The 18,314-nt window shown below is 39.9% G+C and overlaps 1 protein-coding gene across 4 annotated transcripts in view; it reads left to right on the top strand.

Moving 5' to 3' along the window:
* Positions 1–18,314, top strand: part of MBNL2 (muscleblind like splicing regulator 2) — a 152,517-nt gene that overhangs the window by 119,706 nt on the left and 14,497 nt on the right. For 2 of the 4 annotated variants that reach the window (XM_082675362.1, XM_082675360.1), the window contains one exon: positions 6,692–6,786. The exons of the other annotated variants lie outside the window; for them this stretch is intronic. In XM_082675362.1, the coding sequence (XP_082531488.1) occupies positions 6,692–6,786 (95 nt within the window). The remainder of the gene's footprint in view (positions 1–6,691; positions 6,787–18,314) is intronic. 4 annotated transcript variants of the gene reach the window in all.

Raw genomic sequence — 18,314 nt, 5'->3', positions numbered from 1 at the left:
AAAACAGAAAAGGACAAGTCTGTTTCTGAAGACTGGGTAGTAATGCCACTACCATTTCCTGGGAATGCCTCTGAAACCCTGGAGCTAAGCCATGCAAAAGGCTGAAGGCCTCTAACTCATATTAACACTTCAATTCAATAATGACTGACTTGTTAAATCACTGGAAGAATTCTCATTTAAAAATATTTCACCTGGAAACCATTTAAAGACTTCCAAAGCAAGAACGAATAACGTCCCATTTGCAATGGCCTGATTATAGTTGATGAAATGCTTGTATTGAGGACCCAAAGGCTGTTCTGGGTGCTGTGGTTGTGCACTTCCGCCCCCTGCTGGACTCTTTAAGAACTGTTCAAGTGTGTCCAGCAACTCTCCATAGAGTGGGCTTTGGGAGCAGAAAAGTGGGTCCTAGCCCGCTTAATTCTGTGCATTAGAAGTATTTCCATCTGTAACATGACATAAATATCATAATGAACAAACACGTGGATCTCATGCTCTGAAATGGTATTTCAACTTCTATGAAGTTTTCACGTTTCTCTTAAATGATGAAAGGATAATTTTATTAAAAGGAAATTAGCATAGTCCTTCCCCCAGTTAAATCCGTAACAGAAAATTCAGTGTTTATTTTGGCTCTAGTTTTTATTTCAGGCACTCTTTCTCATAAGCCACATTTTCAACCTAATTTAAAATGATAATGATAATAATCATTCTTTGTTAATCACTGTTGTTTTAAACTCTGAAAATTAAGTGATGATGTTCAAAAAAAATTTTTTAAGTTAGTAAATGAGGAGCTCATTACTTTTAAACTGACAGATTTTGATTTTTCTCTAAATACTTTACATTAACAATTATCATAAATGTGAAACAAAAAAACATTTTATGTTCTCCTGGAAGTTACCCTTTACTGAAAGGTCATTCACAGTGAAGTTTTTGATATGCTGCTAAAATTCTCCCATTGATACAATGTGACTTTGAATTTCAGGAATTCTGCCTCCAGGCTGTGGAGATATTAATTTAAAATATTACGCAAAATATGGGATTCTTCTCCAAACCCATGCTAATATAATTATCACCCTGGTTGATGCCCTAGCACATTTGCAGTGGGTGGGATTTTTCCTTTTTTGATAGGCATTATTTTAACCTAGTGGTTATACTTTTTCTTTGCTATGTTAGGAAAGTGACAAAAACCACACACACAGAAATAGCAGCATAATAATTCTTGGCATTTCTCTGACAGGTTTATTCTGAGTTCCTCTAAGTGTTCTTATCTCATTATCCTTCAAGATAGTTCCGCCAAGTGGCAGGCGTAATTATTTGCATTTTGCAGATGGGAAAACTGAGGCTGTGCCTTTGCCGTAAAGTGGAATATATGATTCATGGAATTGTCCAGATAATTCTACTCGCAGATTCTAGAGCTGAAATGTTTGTGCAACTGAAGCAGAAAACATTTGAGAAGTGTTTGTTAATAGAATTAGTGCCTTAGTGAAATGCTTCTGCCAGTCAGAGCAAAGACGACCTACTGACTCTCTCCTTGATTTATTTCATTATATTGGAAATACAGAGTAAGTAGAACAGGGAAGTGCTAGCACAAATACTGCCTAATGATCAGAAACCATACTATTACATAAGTGTATCACACACCTTGGTGAAAGATTTGTCAGTGTTTAGTGGAAACCCTATCTGTATAACCATAGCAAAATGTGTTTATCCTATTGAATTCAGCAAGCCACTGTTGAACACATAGTCTGTTCTGGGTTCCAAAGCCAGTAGGGGCATACAACGGAGTTCAGAACACGGCAAAAACCAAATATAATGCAAAGCGTGAAGGGCTACCTTAGGGAGTGGGCAAAGCGATTTGAGAATGAGGAAGCAAGAGACAATGTATTCGCCATGGGACATGCAGTAGGTGGTGGCGACGAAGGATATGGAGAAAGAAGGACTTTCCAAAGGAGGAGAAATTTGCTTAGGACTTTGAAAGGAAAATTTACCAGTGTGGGAAGAGCATCCCAGGCAGGGGGAAGAGCATGGATTGGGAACAGCGTACTTGAGGAATAACAAGTTGCCCGTTGTAGCTCAGTGTAAAGTACTGAAGGGGCTGTGTTTGCAGGGGTGGGGGGTGGGAGAGAGTGGGGTGAAAAGGCAGAGATGGAGCTTAGAAAGAAGATCAGGACCAGAATCTGCCATTGAGTAAGACAGCCACACATTGCAAAACTTCTGTGTTTCTGATATGCATATCACTTTTAGGCCACATAGAGAGAGATGCTCATCACATTGATTTGGTTGAGCGTTTCAGGCGCATCCTGAACTGAAGCCAAAGGACGGTTCCAGTCCTAGCCCAGTGTGGCTGTAGGAGCTGCTGTTGATGATCTGCAGCTCAGTGACATTCAGGTGTGTCCAAGAAAGGAAAGTGCTCCAAGAAAGCCCATCCGCATTGGAATGCGAGAGAATAACATGGAATTTTTATAGGGATGATTTTGAATCCAGCCATGGTTGACTTTGAAATCATTCACGAACTGGGTACTTTAATACATTTTAGGAACAAGTTGCTCCCAACACACTCTCACTGGTGGCTGAGAACATTCACTCAATTGACTGTTTACCATGCGCCCCATAGACGTAGACAGACATGAACCCTGCCCTCCAGAGTTTACAGTGGAAGAGGAGAGGTGGATTTCAATAAATAGCCAGAGAAGTATATAATTAAAAGTTTTTATGAGTATAATGAATGAAAAAGTAGAGAGTTCAGTAAGGTTTAAAATAGGAAACTGATTTAAGTGGCATGTGAATATAGGTAACAGAACAATTGAAGAGTTTTTTAAAGAAGCAACATATACCTCGAGACCTGGAAAATGAAGAATGGGGTAATGATGATTTTAGGCAGGGGCGGAGAGCTGTGAGAAGCCCAAAAGTAGGACAAAAGTGTGATGAGTTCATTTCAAAGAAATGAAAGGCTAATCTGTCTGAAGCTTGGTGCATGGGGGCCAGGGGAGGAGTATAGTGTGAGCTGGGGAGATAGTCAGAGACTAGACCATGGGAACCTTTATCCTAAAAGCAATGAGAAGGCAATGAATCATTTCCAGCAGAGAAGTGAACAGACCTGTATTGGGGAAGGTTTACTCTGCCAGCAGAATGGAGAATGGACTAAAGGGGGGGACGAGAATGGAGGCAGGAAGACCACTTAGGATGTTACTGCATAGCCGATCCCAGATCATAAAATGGTGATCAGGCCATGAGGAGTGGCAGTGAAGATGGACCAATAGACAAACACAAGACGCACTTTAGAAGCAGAACTGCTTTGTCTTATTGGTGAGTTGGACCAGGGAATTTCACGAGGGAAAGTGGTGTCAGGGAGAACTTTCAGTTTGGGCTAGAGCTACGACATCAATGGTGACGTCCATCTAGCATTTCCTGAGGTGGAGAAACAGATGCTGTGGAAAAGGTCAACGCTTGGACATGTTCGATTTGAGATGCTTGTGAGAAATCCAAGTAGGAAGGCCAGATAAACAGTTAGATAGAAAAACCTGGAGCTCAGAGGAGCTATCTGGGCGGGATACATAAATTTGGAAGCCTTGAGCTTGTAGATAGTATTTAAATCCTAAATTGAATTAATACCATGGAGTGAATGACATACCAGAAGAAAAGTATAGAGTAGATGAAAAGGAACCAGACTGAGCCCTGAAAAACTCTAGTATATAGAGATAGAGTATGTGTGTGTCTGTGTTTGCATATGTGTCTGTGTCTGTGTCTGTGTTATCAGAAAATCCAAGGGAAAAGAGTAGTTTATTACGGAGAGAGTAGACAAGTGCTAAATGTTACCATGACTCAGGATGGAAGGGTTCTTACTGATTGCAGAAATACGGAGTTCTTTGATGACATGCAGTTTGAGTGGAGAGGTGAAAATGAAAGCCAAATTGGAGAGGATTGAAGAATAAACGGGGTCAAGGAAGTGCAAATTTATGTGTAGGTAACTTTCCAGAAGTTTGATTGTGAAGAAGTTTAGAAACATAGGGCTGGAGAAAGATAGGGTGTCATGAGGTGTTTGTGTGTGTGTTTTCAGTTGGATATATTAGCACATGTTTGCTGAAGAATCCAGGAGTGGCCCAGTTAAATAGTCTCTTTTCCTGACTAGTTAATGTTGGCCTGATCAAAACGCAGATCAGGCAAAAAGTCTCCCTCAGGTGTGAACAGTTCAGCAGAGAGAATAAAGACGTACACATCTCAGATTCTTCACCCAGTATCTCAGAAGGCAGTTCTAAAACCCTAAGCGGGTACACCTACCTTCATTAAAGACTACTTCTCTGGTACCCATATGACACCCAATCTTCAGTTACCTAAATCCTTACATTACCTTGATTTTCACTCTAAGGAGCTGAACCAGAAGTAGATAATTCCTTTCAATACAATTCTTTTTTCAGTATTCCACAACATATGTTATATTCATGGTCCGTTTTCTGATTCAAGTACATTAATATGACCACCCACAGGTAAGGCAGCTATTCCCAAGGAAGGGCTGTAAACCCCCCTCCCTCCCTCTCTCCTTCCCACCCTCCCACTTACCCACCTAGACACCAAAAACCCCTAGCCCTGGTCCTATCCCAGCCTCAGTTCAGTGCTGTTTTGCCTCTGCAGTGCTTAGATTTTATTGCTAGCCACCGCTCCTTTGTCATAATGAATCTCATAACAGAAAATAGGTCACACACACATCCGGTCATCCCGTCACGGGAACCTCAGTCTTCCTACGTTGAGGGCTTTCAAGCAGTACTCTAAAATTCACCTGACCTGCAACCCTTTGATTTAGAGGATACGGAATCTTAATTACTGTTTTTATTTTCATATTGTTATTGACACAAAACATTTTACAATCAGACAAGCAAACTTTTAATTCAATAAGGTCAGTGTGATATAGTGAATACAAAACCTGACCTGGATTTAGGAACAGAATTCTATTTCTAGCCTTAGCCTTGACTCCCACGATGCATGACCTTGGAGTAGTTACTATGCCTCAGATTTTTCATCTGTAAAATACCCACTTCCTACCTTGGAGGATGAACTTGAGAATGTCTGTAAGATACTGTGAGGTCTTAGAGGAAGGTGACTGCTGCATTATCACATGCCATTCTTACTAGAATCATGTCAATGGAGATGAATCAAAAGTGTGAAAAGTAATGAATAATATTGGCTTAAAATAAGTCAGATATATTTGTGTCCACACTGAACATGTGAATGACTCTAAAAGACTGTGTTAACTAACCCTACTTATTTCTGGTTGTGCTTCAATCTCACTTTGAATGTTAACTCTAAACCGCTAACCTGTTTCTTTCCCTTTATTCACTTTTTTCCACCTACCATTGCATGACATGCAGGGTCAGTTTTGTGCATGACACCCGCTACCAGTATTGGTAGGTTCCAACCTTTTTTTATTTGTCTTTTATATTATGTACAATACCTTCACTTGATTGAGATTTATCTCAAAGATCGTAGAAATGCTGTAGGAACTGGTAGATCTGAAGGCTTATTTGGCTTTAGAGTTAATGTATAGGTTTCAAAATGTACTTGTATACTGAAGACAATGACCATCTTAATGTGACTAGAACAACCACTGCAAGACATAAAACCACAAGTACGAGTCTGCTTTTTAATGATCTGTATTTTGTTTCTCTTTATAGTTTATATGGTTTAGCATAAGAAAAAAGAAAAAGCTTACTTTATCAGAGAGGCAGGCTAATTTCATCAATGTTTTAAAGTTTCATGTGGTGTGCCTTTATCTCCTCTTTGCTGTGTGTTAGAGTTATCAGAGTTTCCCAGAAGTATTTATTTAAAAAAAATTATAAATGGATGTATTTTGAAAACAAATGTCTCAACTGCCTTGCTTTATTATCCTTTTTAATTTTGTGTTGATTTATTTGTGATGAGTATTTGTACCTTACCATTCCCTTAGATGTTAACTTTTAATAGTACATACATAAGCTATCCCCACACATTCCAATGCCTTGGTACAAAAGTCTGTCTTAAGGACATATGGATTAGTTCCACTTAGAGTAAAGAAAAATAAACATTGGCAAAATTTGTCTGGCTGTTTCACAGTGACTGTGTTACAATTTTACATCAAGGCCATGATTTCTGCTCTACTGTTTATTGACCCAAATAAACCACAATCCCCAGTAATTCCAGTTCAAGCAGGCAGGCCCAAATCGACCCAAAACATTCAATTTAACTGCAATTAATTCCAAGAAAATTCTAACCCAAATTAGGCCTACATTATCGAGGCTTTGATGTTTTAGAATGATGATTAAAAGTGAATATTGCATAGTCTTACTTCATTTGGACATTACAATTTCGCGTTTTGGGGAGCACTGTTTATTACAGGCACTGTAGACTCTGACTTGGGAACGATCTAGTGCTGGAGGTAAAAGGGTTTATAAATACATCAACCAAAGTAATCTGCTTTGGCCTTTCTGGGAATCACTGATGATATTTTAAAACTTCCTTTAATTGTACTTGTAATAAGCTATTTTCCCTTTTTTTTATTTCTCTCCCATATGCTTCCTTGCTTTGCATTGTGATTGCATGCCATCTGCTGGTTTAACCCATGATGGCTTGCTGCTCTGATATTCACCATATGCCAAAATGCCACTTCTGTTACCGTAACGCTACACCCTCCTGTTCATTGCTCCCATGGTCCCCCTCCTGAAAGTACCCATGATGCACAGCGCTACGTCAGCCACTGTCTCTGCGGCAACAGCTCCTGCAACAAGTGCCCCCTTCGCAGCAGCAGCCACAGCCAATCAGGTTTGCTCCTTTTAAAGCTTTTCTTTCACAAATCCCAAACTCTAAATGAGTGCTGATAGTTAAAAAAAAAAAAAAAAAATTCTCAGGGAGAATTTTTTTTTTTCATGTTTATCCATCAGATTTTATTTTATTTTATTTTTTTGATTAGTTTATGGCCAGCATTTGTGGACAGGTTGCACTTATTTAGAGTTAACATTTACTGCAAATAATGATGTAGCTGTGTTTCGTGTTGCGCTGTTCGTTTCCGTACCTAATATTGTGTGATTAACCTGACAGGCTTACATTCCTTTCAGGGCAGCATTACGCATCCAGGGCTTTGTGAATTGTCACAGAAAAATCAGAAAAGCTCACCTGGGAGTGCTTCAGAGCTGGCTGTATTTGGATTCAGTTCATTCAGAGACCCTATTATCTATTGTGGAGGAAAAGAAAATTCTCCTCTTAGAAAAGTCTCCCCTTTTCCCTTAGTGTCAAATTTGAGGTCTGAATGATTCTTGTTAACATTTCACCTGGATCCTATGTGCTCCCAAACTCGCTTGGTTCCCAAGTGAGAGACAAACGGTCCTGGAAGAAGAGTACGGGGCCACCGAGTTCACAAAGGCTGGATATATCTGATTAGGGGCGTGTAATTCTTTTGGTTTAACGCATGTGCCAGTGAGACCTCGGATGGACTCTTTCTCAGGGAGGGCCAGCTGGCTGTTTCCTGTCGTCACAGGCTGACTGTAACCCTAACCCCAGCCAACCAACTTGCAAACATGTGCTTCTGGTCCCAGGAGAGGCGTAAAAGCATAAACTCTCACATGCCCGGAAAAACACTTGACTGCGCATGCTCTCCCTTCACAGAAGAGCCATTCTGGTTTTGCTGTGAGTGTAGTGGGTTTTTTCTCGTTTTGTTTTGTTTTGATTTTTGTTTTAATAAAATCAACTGTACTGATAAAAGATGACAAGACATATAGGAGGAGGTGGAGGGAAGGTCCCAGCTAACGGGATAAACTGGAAAAAATCATGTCTGCGCATAAATAGCAGATTCCAAACTACATTCTGCAGGCGGGAAGGGCTGAGTCACGCTTCTTTCCCAGTTCTAGTGAATGAGTGATTCCAGAGCTATAGGTTTCATTGCTGAATAGATAGGCGTGAGTGCACTTATATGAAGGAATAAAAGTAAAATCCTGTGAGCTCCTCCTGTGCCCTCTGAGTTTTGATAAAGCAGAAAAGATCGAGGAGGGAGGGAGGAGACGCCAAGCAGGCCCTCAGAGGCAATACCAACTGCTGACAACGCTTTGGCTCTTCACTCGCCACCTCAACATGCCAGCTTCCCTCTAAGGAAAGCTAGCTCAGCTTCCAAACAGATAGAACAAAGAACAGCAAATCACTTTCTTAGCTGCGAAGATTTTTTTAAATGATGGGATGGCAGAAGGGAGAGACAGTGTGCGTCCTTCCATCATTAGGTTCAAAGCACCTCTTTTCACATGGTCATTCTTAGTAGGGAAACTGGAAAGGTTTCTTTTATGTCTAAGTCCTGTCTTCCTGAACCATGTTTTTGCGATCTGGAGCAGAAGTTTTATATAAAGTCCCTTCATCAGAAAGCAAGTTTCAAGCATAATAGAGTGTTCGTTACAATGGAATGTAACGTTATACTTCACGGCAAGTTAAGCACTTCTAATACAGAGAGCTCTTTCCTGGGAATGGAAAGGAAGTCAAGATAAAGAACTATTTTGGAGTTTTAGGATAAGTCCCTTTATTATGATAAATTCTTGATCATGTATCATAAATATTTTTCCAGCCTAATGATTCTTTGGCTCAATTTGGTAGAAAAAATTGAGATTGCATACGTATGCGTAGGTTTATGTATGTGTGTAGGGGAAGCATAACTATTCAGAAGCTAAAATATATCACTTTTCAGCAGAGTGTGATTGGTAAAGGAACTAACAAGTTAACGTCAATTAAATCCAAAGACGTATAATTATAGAAGTACCTGACAGTAGCTTCAAGAATCCTAGATTCTCCATTTTGCAGTTTATCAGATGTAATCGTTGCTGGACTGCACTTCAGTGATGACTCTTAATGAAAGTCTGCTTGCACATGAAGACAACAGAAAAAGAAATAGTAGTAAACATAAATTTTCAGATATGATATTCTTAATGTATTTTCAACAAGTTTCAAAGAGCAAAGCAGCTACAAAAGAACTTGGAAATTCTTTTAGTGCCCAAGAGTTCAGAATTCAGAGAGATTTCTGATGGCTGTGAAATGACAAGTTTTCATCTTATTAAGATTTCGCCCTTTAAACTCACACTGAATCATGTCCATGTGAATTACATGTCATTTAAACAAAATGAATCTGTTTCCTCACTTGTAAAAGGAAGATTAGAACTAGATGGCCTCCGAGGTCCCTTTCAGCTCTAAGATTCAACAAACCTATGGTTCCTTAGCTGCTGTGCTAAGCCCAACGCATGAGATTATAAAGGTAAACACAGAGTAGAAAGTGGTGCTAATGATTTCAGAGTTCAGTGCATGATACGCATCCTCCCTTCTTTCCCTTCATTGAGCCATCTGTCTTTAACACAAAATGTGGTAGGGTTTTGACAGCTTTTTAGTTCATTTGATTAATTTAGACTGTCAGTTCAAATAGTTCAAATCTCATAAGTATTTGTAATAAGATACAAGTCATTCAGAGAAGAAAGAACATACACCAAAACATCCCATGACAGCTCCTCCGGCCCAGGTTTCCTTCACATGTTACCCCATGATGAGTCAAGTTGAACTGGCAATAAATCTATAAATTCTACCCTCAGGGCTTAATCAAGGTGACAGCAATGAAAGTTTTAACTGAACTTAGACTTGCAGTTTGAAATTAAATGACGACAAGATCCAAATACTTCTGGGAAATAGAAAATTATTTTTTGGTTATTTAGCTCTGGGAGTAGATATATAAACCAAAATACAATAAACAAATTTACCAACAGCTATCTCCTGTTTCAATTAAGGTCTTTGGGCCTTAATATACAAGTTACACCTAATAATAATATTATTAACAAACTACTTATAGATATAAGATACTATTTTAAATGGTTTCTCTCTTATACAATACATTACATATTTTAATATATCATATTATATATATCATATGAGAAAGAATACATATGTATAGGATATACTCAATCCTTACTACAGTGTTATAAATATTACTGTCACCCCCATTTTATAGACAGTAAAACTGAAACCAAGGTTAACCAACTTAGCCAAAGTTAGACATCTAATAAATGGTCTTGCTGGAATTTAAACCCAGGCAGTTTGATCCCAGAGGCCTTGCTCTTAACCACCATGCTACACTGCCTCTCTCTATAATTATAAATGAACGGAAGTCACTTCTTCCACAGGTAAAACTGTCTTTAAAGTGCAATTCAATAGCAGCAAGCTCTGTTGCTCTAGGGAAAATGAAGGCGTTCTGCTGATGCAGCTCCGACTGAGGTGAGTTCTAAGGTGGGGAGATGAACTGCATCTGAGCAGAGCTTCAGGCTAGTTATGTAATACCCAGGTCACATTTAGAAACCATATACATAGTTGATATATATTAATTATGATACAGAACTATTTATTAATAGTCTATATTATACCCAGTGAGTAGACCGAAAAGTATGAATAATTTCTGTACAAGTAAGATGAGAACTAAGACGAGAAGTGAAAAGGAATTAGTCATTAGTCCTGGTGAAGCAGATTTATGGGCTTCTTTTGTGTGAATCATGGCCCTGGACTTTACTCCCAGCCTCTGCCACTCATCTCACAAGTAGCATCGTGACAAGGGAAATCAGAAATGAAAACCCAGGTACTATATAAGTCAGTCAATTTCAGTCCGCTAATAGAAGGTCAGGATGTATATATACATCTATAGATGCCTATATTGAAGCCAATTTAATCTTAGAGTATACAGTGAAAGAGGAGAGGTCAGCAGCTTAGTATATGGATCTAGTTTTTTTCACATTATAAGAAATTTTATTTAATAAAATGAGAGTGCAGATTGAAATCCCTCTAACTTAAATTATTATGGTACTCTATCCTGTTATTGCTTTATTATTTTTTTACTTCAAAAATACATTCTATTTCAAAAGGGGAGAAAATAATTTCCTAGTAAATATATTTTAAATCTTAGTTTCTTCATTTATATACAGAGATTATTCACCTTATCTGATAACATCCTTGAAGGCCCAATTGAAATACAATTTGTATTCTGAGTCTTTCCCTGAACCCCTGCAGCTAGAATTTCTTTTTTCTATCCTCTGAATTCCACAAGGACTCTATCTGCGTGTTCCTTAAAGCATCGTCATTAGATGGATGGAATGACAGTGCTCATATACAACAAAGGTGGGGAAGTGTAAAGCTTAGCAGAGAAAAACTAACAATCCCGTTGGCCAGAGCACCAGTTTTCGTGAGCGGCTACAACACAGGTTTGATTCCAAGTGTGTAGGACCTTAAATGACAGGGTAAAGGGTTCGCTGGCCTTTATTTGGCCACTGAAGGTTTTCAAGCAGGAAAGTGACGGAACACAACTCTGACAAGAGCAGGCAGATGGAGACAAGGCAGGAGAGTCTGCGGAGACCGTGGAGAGGCTTCCACAAGAGCCGGAAGTGGGACAGTGGCAGCCGGCGAGTGGCCGACTTTGCCTTGCCTTTGCCTGTTACATAGGGAGAGGCGCGTTTAGCCAAAGAGAAACATAAAAATGGTTTCATACTATGGCAAAACCTGTCCAAATAAATGTCATGTAGCAGAAGAAGAGATGTGGGCTGACATGAAAGGTTAACCACAGGAAGTTGCCTCTGTAGGACCTGAATTTAAGGAGAGCCTTTGGGTGGACTCCCTGGGCAAATGCCTCCAGGGTACTTGCGCCGAATTTGCGGCTCCCCACTCTCTACCCGAATGAGACATCAGAGCCACAAAAGTTCAGACACCTCCCAGGCCTTTGCCTGGAAGAAAGGGTCCCTTCAGGTTTGGAGTGAATACGTGTTGTCCACGTGTCCACAGCTAGAGCTATGTGGACGCGGAGGGCAGTTATTCATCTAATTCATTCTGGGTCATGAGTCCATGCTAGGAAGGCAAATTCTTACATACTGGATATTAGGAATATTTTAATGGAGTATCCCACGCAGTGCCTTTAAAGCTGGTGAAATCAATTATATTTCTGGCAATATGTTAACAACACTAATTACATCTCCAAAAAGTGCTGATTGGTGTTTAATTATGACCTCAAGGTTTTATCACATCTTCTGAATCCTCTTCCAAAGATTAAATCCATTCAACAGAAAGCTGGCCTTAGGAAGAGTTTATTGAAAATTAGTTAATAACATATTATACATTCCTAGCCCTCCATTTATTGGGATATTTGGTAAGTCAGAAAATCCCCATTTTCCAGACATGCCTGATTAGTATATATATAATAACAATTTCAACGGTATCTTACCAGACAAAATAATTACATGCAACCAGATACCTATATTATGCTTCATCAGGCCTGCTACAAATTACTAAAGGGAGATGAGAAAAGTTTAGAGCATCAGATTTTACTCATTTCTCACACATAAACATGAACACAACTTCAAAGCTATTTGTATGTAGATTCTTGGACTTCTATATACAAAGTTACAGTAAATCACCCCATCCTAACCAAGAAGTCTAGAAAGGTAAGGTCATGTTTTACTTAATCTCTCATCTCAAAGAGTTTTCTAAAACATCTATTATTCAAAGTCATCTGTTAGGACTATATTCAGACAAATGTAGGAGGCATTAAACGTTCCCCACTATTCACCACTTGACCCATTTGGAGCCTGTGTTTTTTCACAAGAAAAATCTGGGTTCTGTAAAGCCCCAGCGTGGGAGGAGGAGACCCCTGTTAGTTCCCTCCCCTGAAATATACAGGAGAGCGACTGGCCTCCCTGCATGGATGATCGAACTGTGAACCACTCCTTTCCCGCAGTTTGCTGGGTCCTGAGAACAGTCAACAGAAAGCAGCTGGGCCCCAAGTATGTTGTGCTCTGAAAGGGCCTGGACAGCAACTGTCCAAATCCAGGGCCTGTTAATAGTGCTCGGGCTGAGACACCCATCTCAGCATCATCATACTGCTAACGTTGTTCGGCCTTCTCTAACTCTGTGCTGATCTTCTAACTATAGAGGAAGGTTCCATTTCAGTAATGGATCTGGTTGCCTCAAATGAGGTAGAATCGCCATATCAAATATTTTGTGGAGAGAGGGACTGTGTGTGTGTGTGTGTGTGTGTGTGTGTGTGTGTGTGTGGAAAGAAAGAGGGGTGGAGGGACAGAGGAGGAGAGAGAGGGAGATTAACTGGAGCCTGCTGTATATCTCTTCAAATAAAAAAATCAAAACAATAAAAATGGCGGCGTTTGCGTTCAGTTAACACCATTGGTTAAAGCTGCTTGGCAATTTGAGTCTCAATTCCATGGTGCAACGTGGCTGGGGCACTGGAATCCAGTCTTGCTAGTCTGGTGAAAAAAAAAAAAGATGTTTAAGGTGGAGAGGAGAGGTGGGAGGGCCGCTCCGTATGTCTTAGGTGGAGCTGGATCTGTGAGAACCATAGAGAGGCAGATTATTTTTTCTCTTCAAGAAAGCAGAAAATAAGAAGAAAAAAGGCCTCTTATTTTCCTGCCTCAGGAGCAGCTGCTTTGCAGAGCTACCATGAGGTTTAATTAATATATGTATTTGCAGATTCTCCAAGGAAAGGCTAAGTTATATTAAGTGTTGTAATCTAGTACATTTTCATCTTTCATGAATAATTTACACCTCATGGTGAGAAACTTGAGTAGAATTCTTTTGTATACAGCTCCTAAAGACATAATATCAGCTCCAATTTTGTGCAGTTGAAGAGAAAATGTCAAGGGTCCTTACGTGGAAATTGACTGCCTGGTGGATCGTCCTACTTACTTTACTTCAAATCCCATCCTCTTTTGCATTTTGATGGAATTTGGGGGAATCTTTTTAGATTGAAAAGTTATATTCCCAGCAGTACTTTGGCTTTTGTTGACCATAATAAAATCATGCTAATTTTTCTAATCGTAGGTTTCCTCTTTGAGAGGAATAAACATAGAGCTCATCCTATATGTGTGTTTATTTCCAGCTCTACATTTGTAAGGAAGGAGAGACTAGGCACAGTGCAGGAATTTGGATCCATTGTCAAGGGTTGAAAGATGAATGGGGTCTTGTTTTTAATAAAAATTGCTATGAACGGAGAAAATCTTTGACTTATAGGCATCTATCTCCCCAAGTTTTGCCACTGCTGCCTGCCTTCCCACACTTCTACCTGCATGTTTGGGGAAGTTGCCAGCCTTGCTGTGTGGGTGGATGGAGAGGAGAGATCCTTGCCGTCTCCTGACACAAAGCTGGCCTGTCACTTCACTTACTGGATATGACGCCATGATGAGTCAAAGACAAACTGGCATGAGGTCCGGCCTCTCAGCCTCTTCCAGCATTCTCTCTGGGCCACATCTCAGGAGTCAATGGCTTCCAAGGTCAGACCTGGCTGAGTCTGCTGAACATTCTAGAGGTCACCAGTGTGGGGAGGTGCTAAGGGTACCCAGGAGTTTACTGCCTAGTCAAAGAGATGTGACGCAATCAGACAAGGTCACAAAGTGAAACAGTCAAGGATTCAAACATTAGTACATGGGAAGTAAGCTCCACGGCAGAGCCTTGGCCCTAAGTGGGAGGGGGAGTAAATTAGGAGTTTGGGACTAACATATACACACTACTGTGTATAGAAGTGCAGAGGCAGGCCTTGAAGGATGTGTAGGAATTAGATAAGGAACTGGTGAGGTTGTTCCTGACCAGAGTGAAATGTAAGGGGTAGAGCTGGGGGTGGGGTAAGGGGCAAGGAGACTGGCATTATAAATGTACCAGCATCATGCTTTACATGTGTTCTCACATTTAACCCTATCAGATGGGCCCTATTCTCGCTCTTTAACATGTGAAGACATCAAGGCTCAGATGTGGCCGTGGCTCTAATCAGTAGAAGGGCCTGCATTTGACCTCAAAACTCTGACCCTGAGGTCAATGCTTCCCCCTTATCCCACCTTCTTCCCCAGTAGCCTTCGCTGCTCAGATAGGAGTTTCAGAATCAGTTTTGGACTTTATCCCACAAAAGATGCAGACAGAGCAGCTATTACTACATCAGATCTAAAGGGGGGGACAGTGTAGCTCACACGCACTAAAGGCCACACCGCGGTGAGTGAGGGAGTGAAGGGAAGACACACGTGGGCAGGACTAGAAAATCTCCTTGAGCAGGTGAGGAGAGGTTAGGTTACTGAGGAGGTCAAAAGGCAGGCTGAGGGCAGGGCAGCAAAATGCAAAACGAGAGACTTGCAACACTCATCTACAGGAAGTGAGTGGGTAGGTGTGAGCTGGGATGGGCTGAGCGCAGGTTAACTGGTAAGGAAGCTACTTTGTTGATGAAGTGATAAAATTGGGATAGAGAGAAAAGGGAAAATGTGGGGAGGGGAGGATGAATACACTCGTCCCTCAGTATCTGTGGGGCATTGGTTCCAGGACCCCGAGTAATACCAAAATCCATGGATGCCCAAGTCCCTTATATAAAATGGCACATTTGCATATAACCTATGCACATCCTCTCTTCTACCTTAAATCATCTTTATGTTACCTAAGACAATGTAAATGCTATGGTGAATAGTTGCCAGCGCATGACAGATTCAAGTGTGTTTTTTTTGGAACTTTCTGGAATTTTATTTTTTCAAATATTTTCTATCCATGGTTGGTTGAATCCATGAATTCAGAACCTGAAGCTATGAAGGAGGACAGACTGTAACTAAGAAAATCAAGAAAATTCAGGGAGGCATTTTGATCCTTTAGTCTCCCAGCGGCCCTTGCCAGTTTCTATAGCATCTGTGGATTCACCAGCTCTCAGCTCCCCGCCACATCAACCTTCTACAAGACATTTCTCCCGACGACTTACATAGATACAATGGCTCCTGTTGACACTTCTTCACTTTATTTGTACTATAAAGGAGAAATTTGTTGCCTGGGATTTTCTGACACTGGTTTATGAAAAACTACAGCTAGTCTAGCACTTAGACTCCATCATGCCTCGGCATCACATATAATATGCTGAAACTTTTGGTCTGTCTGTTTTAACTCTCAGTGATCAAATTATAGTATTATCGTCACTCTCCTTGCTCTGGAGTTTCCAAAGATCTCAGAGTTTATGTCGATGAGCTTCCTCTAATCAAATACAGACACTTTTCGGTATTTACCACAATGCATTTCTGGAAGCAGCATCATTGAGCTGAATGCTGTAAAACGTCACCCATTTTCCCATAGTCACTGTTGCCTCAGGCACTGCAGGTCTGACCCAAGACCTGCATTAACTACATCAAAGTTATGAAAGGCGGTAAGTCAAAAGAGCAAACTGACTACAACCATGCCATACTTCTATAGTAACAGAAAAGGGAAATGATGATGCAAGTTACATTATAAATTGGAACAAGACCCCAGATCAGTAAGGTGGCTTACCCAAGTCACATAAATAATAAGAGAGCCAGGACTAGAACCCAATTGTCTGTGTCCTGCCTAGGGTAGTGTTTTTTCCCTTTCACCACACTGCCTTCCTGAGAAAGTGCTTTAAATGATCATTAAAGGGACCCCAAAGTACTACAGAGCATACAGACAGCACAAAGATAACACAAGCGTCTCTCCATGAGTAAGCTCTTACCAACTGCCAGACATCATGCTAAGCTTTTATACAAACTATCTCATTAAAACCCAAAATGGCCCAGTAAGGAAATATTCTTCTCCCTAATATACAGATACGGAGACTGCAGCTTTGAGAAGCTGAAAAACTTGTGCAAGGTCATCTATTAAGTGGCAAAACCAGATATACAACCTCCCCCAAGCTCCTAACCTTCCATTTTATAATGAGGAAAAGGACCTACAATGGTTAAGTGACTCAGTCAAGGTTACGTAAGGGATTAGAAACTGATCTCCTAACACCATGCTTAGTCCTCTTTCCCTCCCTCAAACCACAATCCAGCATGAATATGCTAGCTATACATTTTTTTGAAGAGTCAATAGATTTTCTTCCTCCTTAAAATTTAGAAAGGTTTTGGAGGAATCAAAAAGATACCCAAGGATGTTAAACTCAATTCCTTCTTTTTCTCAAAATATTGCTCATAACTCTTCCATTAGTCATTCTTTCAATTCTTGTCATTGTTATCCCGAGATATTTGAAAGGGCCAGAGAACCACTTTAGTTATGAAGATCCAGGAGAAAAGGAATTGCTTGAATCAATTCCTATTGTTCATCTTCTTTTCTTTGGTCTTCTCTGACCCCTGTAACACTAAGGATGGCCTTGAACAAGGAAAGAAGTTAAAATAGGGAGATCTAAGGTGTGTGTGAAGAATGAGAAGAAAACCCTACCATATTCCTTTGCCTTGGAAAACTGTGTTTAAGAATTGCTTTCTTTTTTTTTTTTTTTTTTAACATAAACTCATAACCTAAGTCCCCTCATTTTTCCTGCTGGTTATGTGAACCTATCTGAGAAGAGGTGAAGGTTTGAAAATTGAAGTATGGGTGTTTATTAGACAAGACTGGGTGTGCAGAAGCGTCCATAAATAGTGGTTTGCTCTAAGCCCAGTGATCTAAGAATTATTAGTAAATGCTATACCTTGTCAAACTATTCATATTCATGTTTTGTGGCATAGCCTAAGAAATTAAAATAGGTGAACTATTACCACAGGATAACAGTAGCACCTGCTTACTACCACCAAGCACTTGTTAGTTACATTATCTAAGGCTCACAACTACTTATGCATTAGGGACAACGTTTGATTCCCATTACAGAGAAGAGAAATACTAAGAATAAAAGATGTTGAATCACTTACCCATGGTAACACAGTTATTAGGTCTAGAAGCTGGGTTTGAACTGGATCTAAATTTAAAGAGTGGGAGATGCTGCCTCCCATGGGCTGTAACTTTTTTTTTAACTTGATTTTTTATTTATTATTTAATTTAATTAATTAATTTATCTATTTGGCCACACCCTGTGGCATGCGGAATTTCCCGGACCAGGGATTGAACTCGTGCCCCCTGCAGTGGAAGCATGGAGTCTTAACCACTGGACCACCAGGGATGTAATTTTTTATTGCAGTAGACTTTGATCACTGTATGGTACTGGATGTTGATGCTTTTATAATAAAAGATTTTAGTTTGGAAAATGATTAATATGAATGACAGTCAAGACTTTCACAAACAATAAAGAAGTTCAGCCTATATTTATTTAGTTGTCAGTGACAGGTCAAGATATACATACACAGAAAGGGAAGTGCATTTGACATCTTAGAAAATCCTAATCTCATCAAAATCAAATTTATTATCAACACATATGGAGTGTCATACAGATCATATAATATTTAAATGCACAAAATTATTATTTGAATGCCTATTTAAGTAGAAGCTGAAACCAAATTTTATTTAGGATTATGAATTTTCAAATAAATAGACCAAGGGAAGGGAAGCAACATTTA

The sequence above is a fragment of the Grampus griseus genome, assembly GCF_964374135.1.
Source record: "Grampus griseus genome assembly, chromosome: 18".
NCBI lineage: Eukaryota > Metazoa > Chordata > Mammalia > Artiodactyla > Delphinidae > Grampus > Grampus griseus.
The sequence above is the reverse complement of the archived record's forward strand: the minus strand, read 5'-3'. Positions and strand labels throughout refer to the sequence as shown.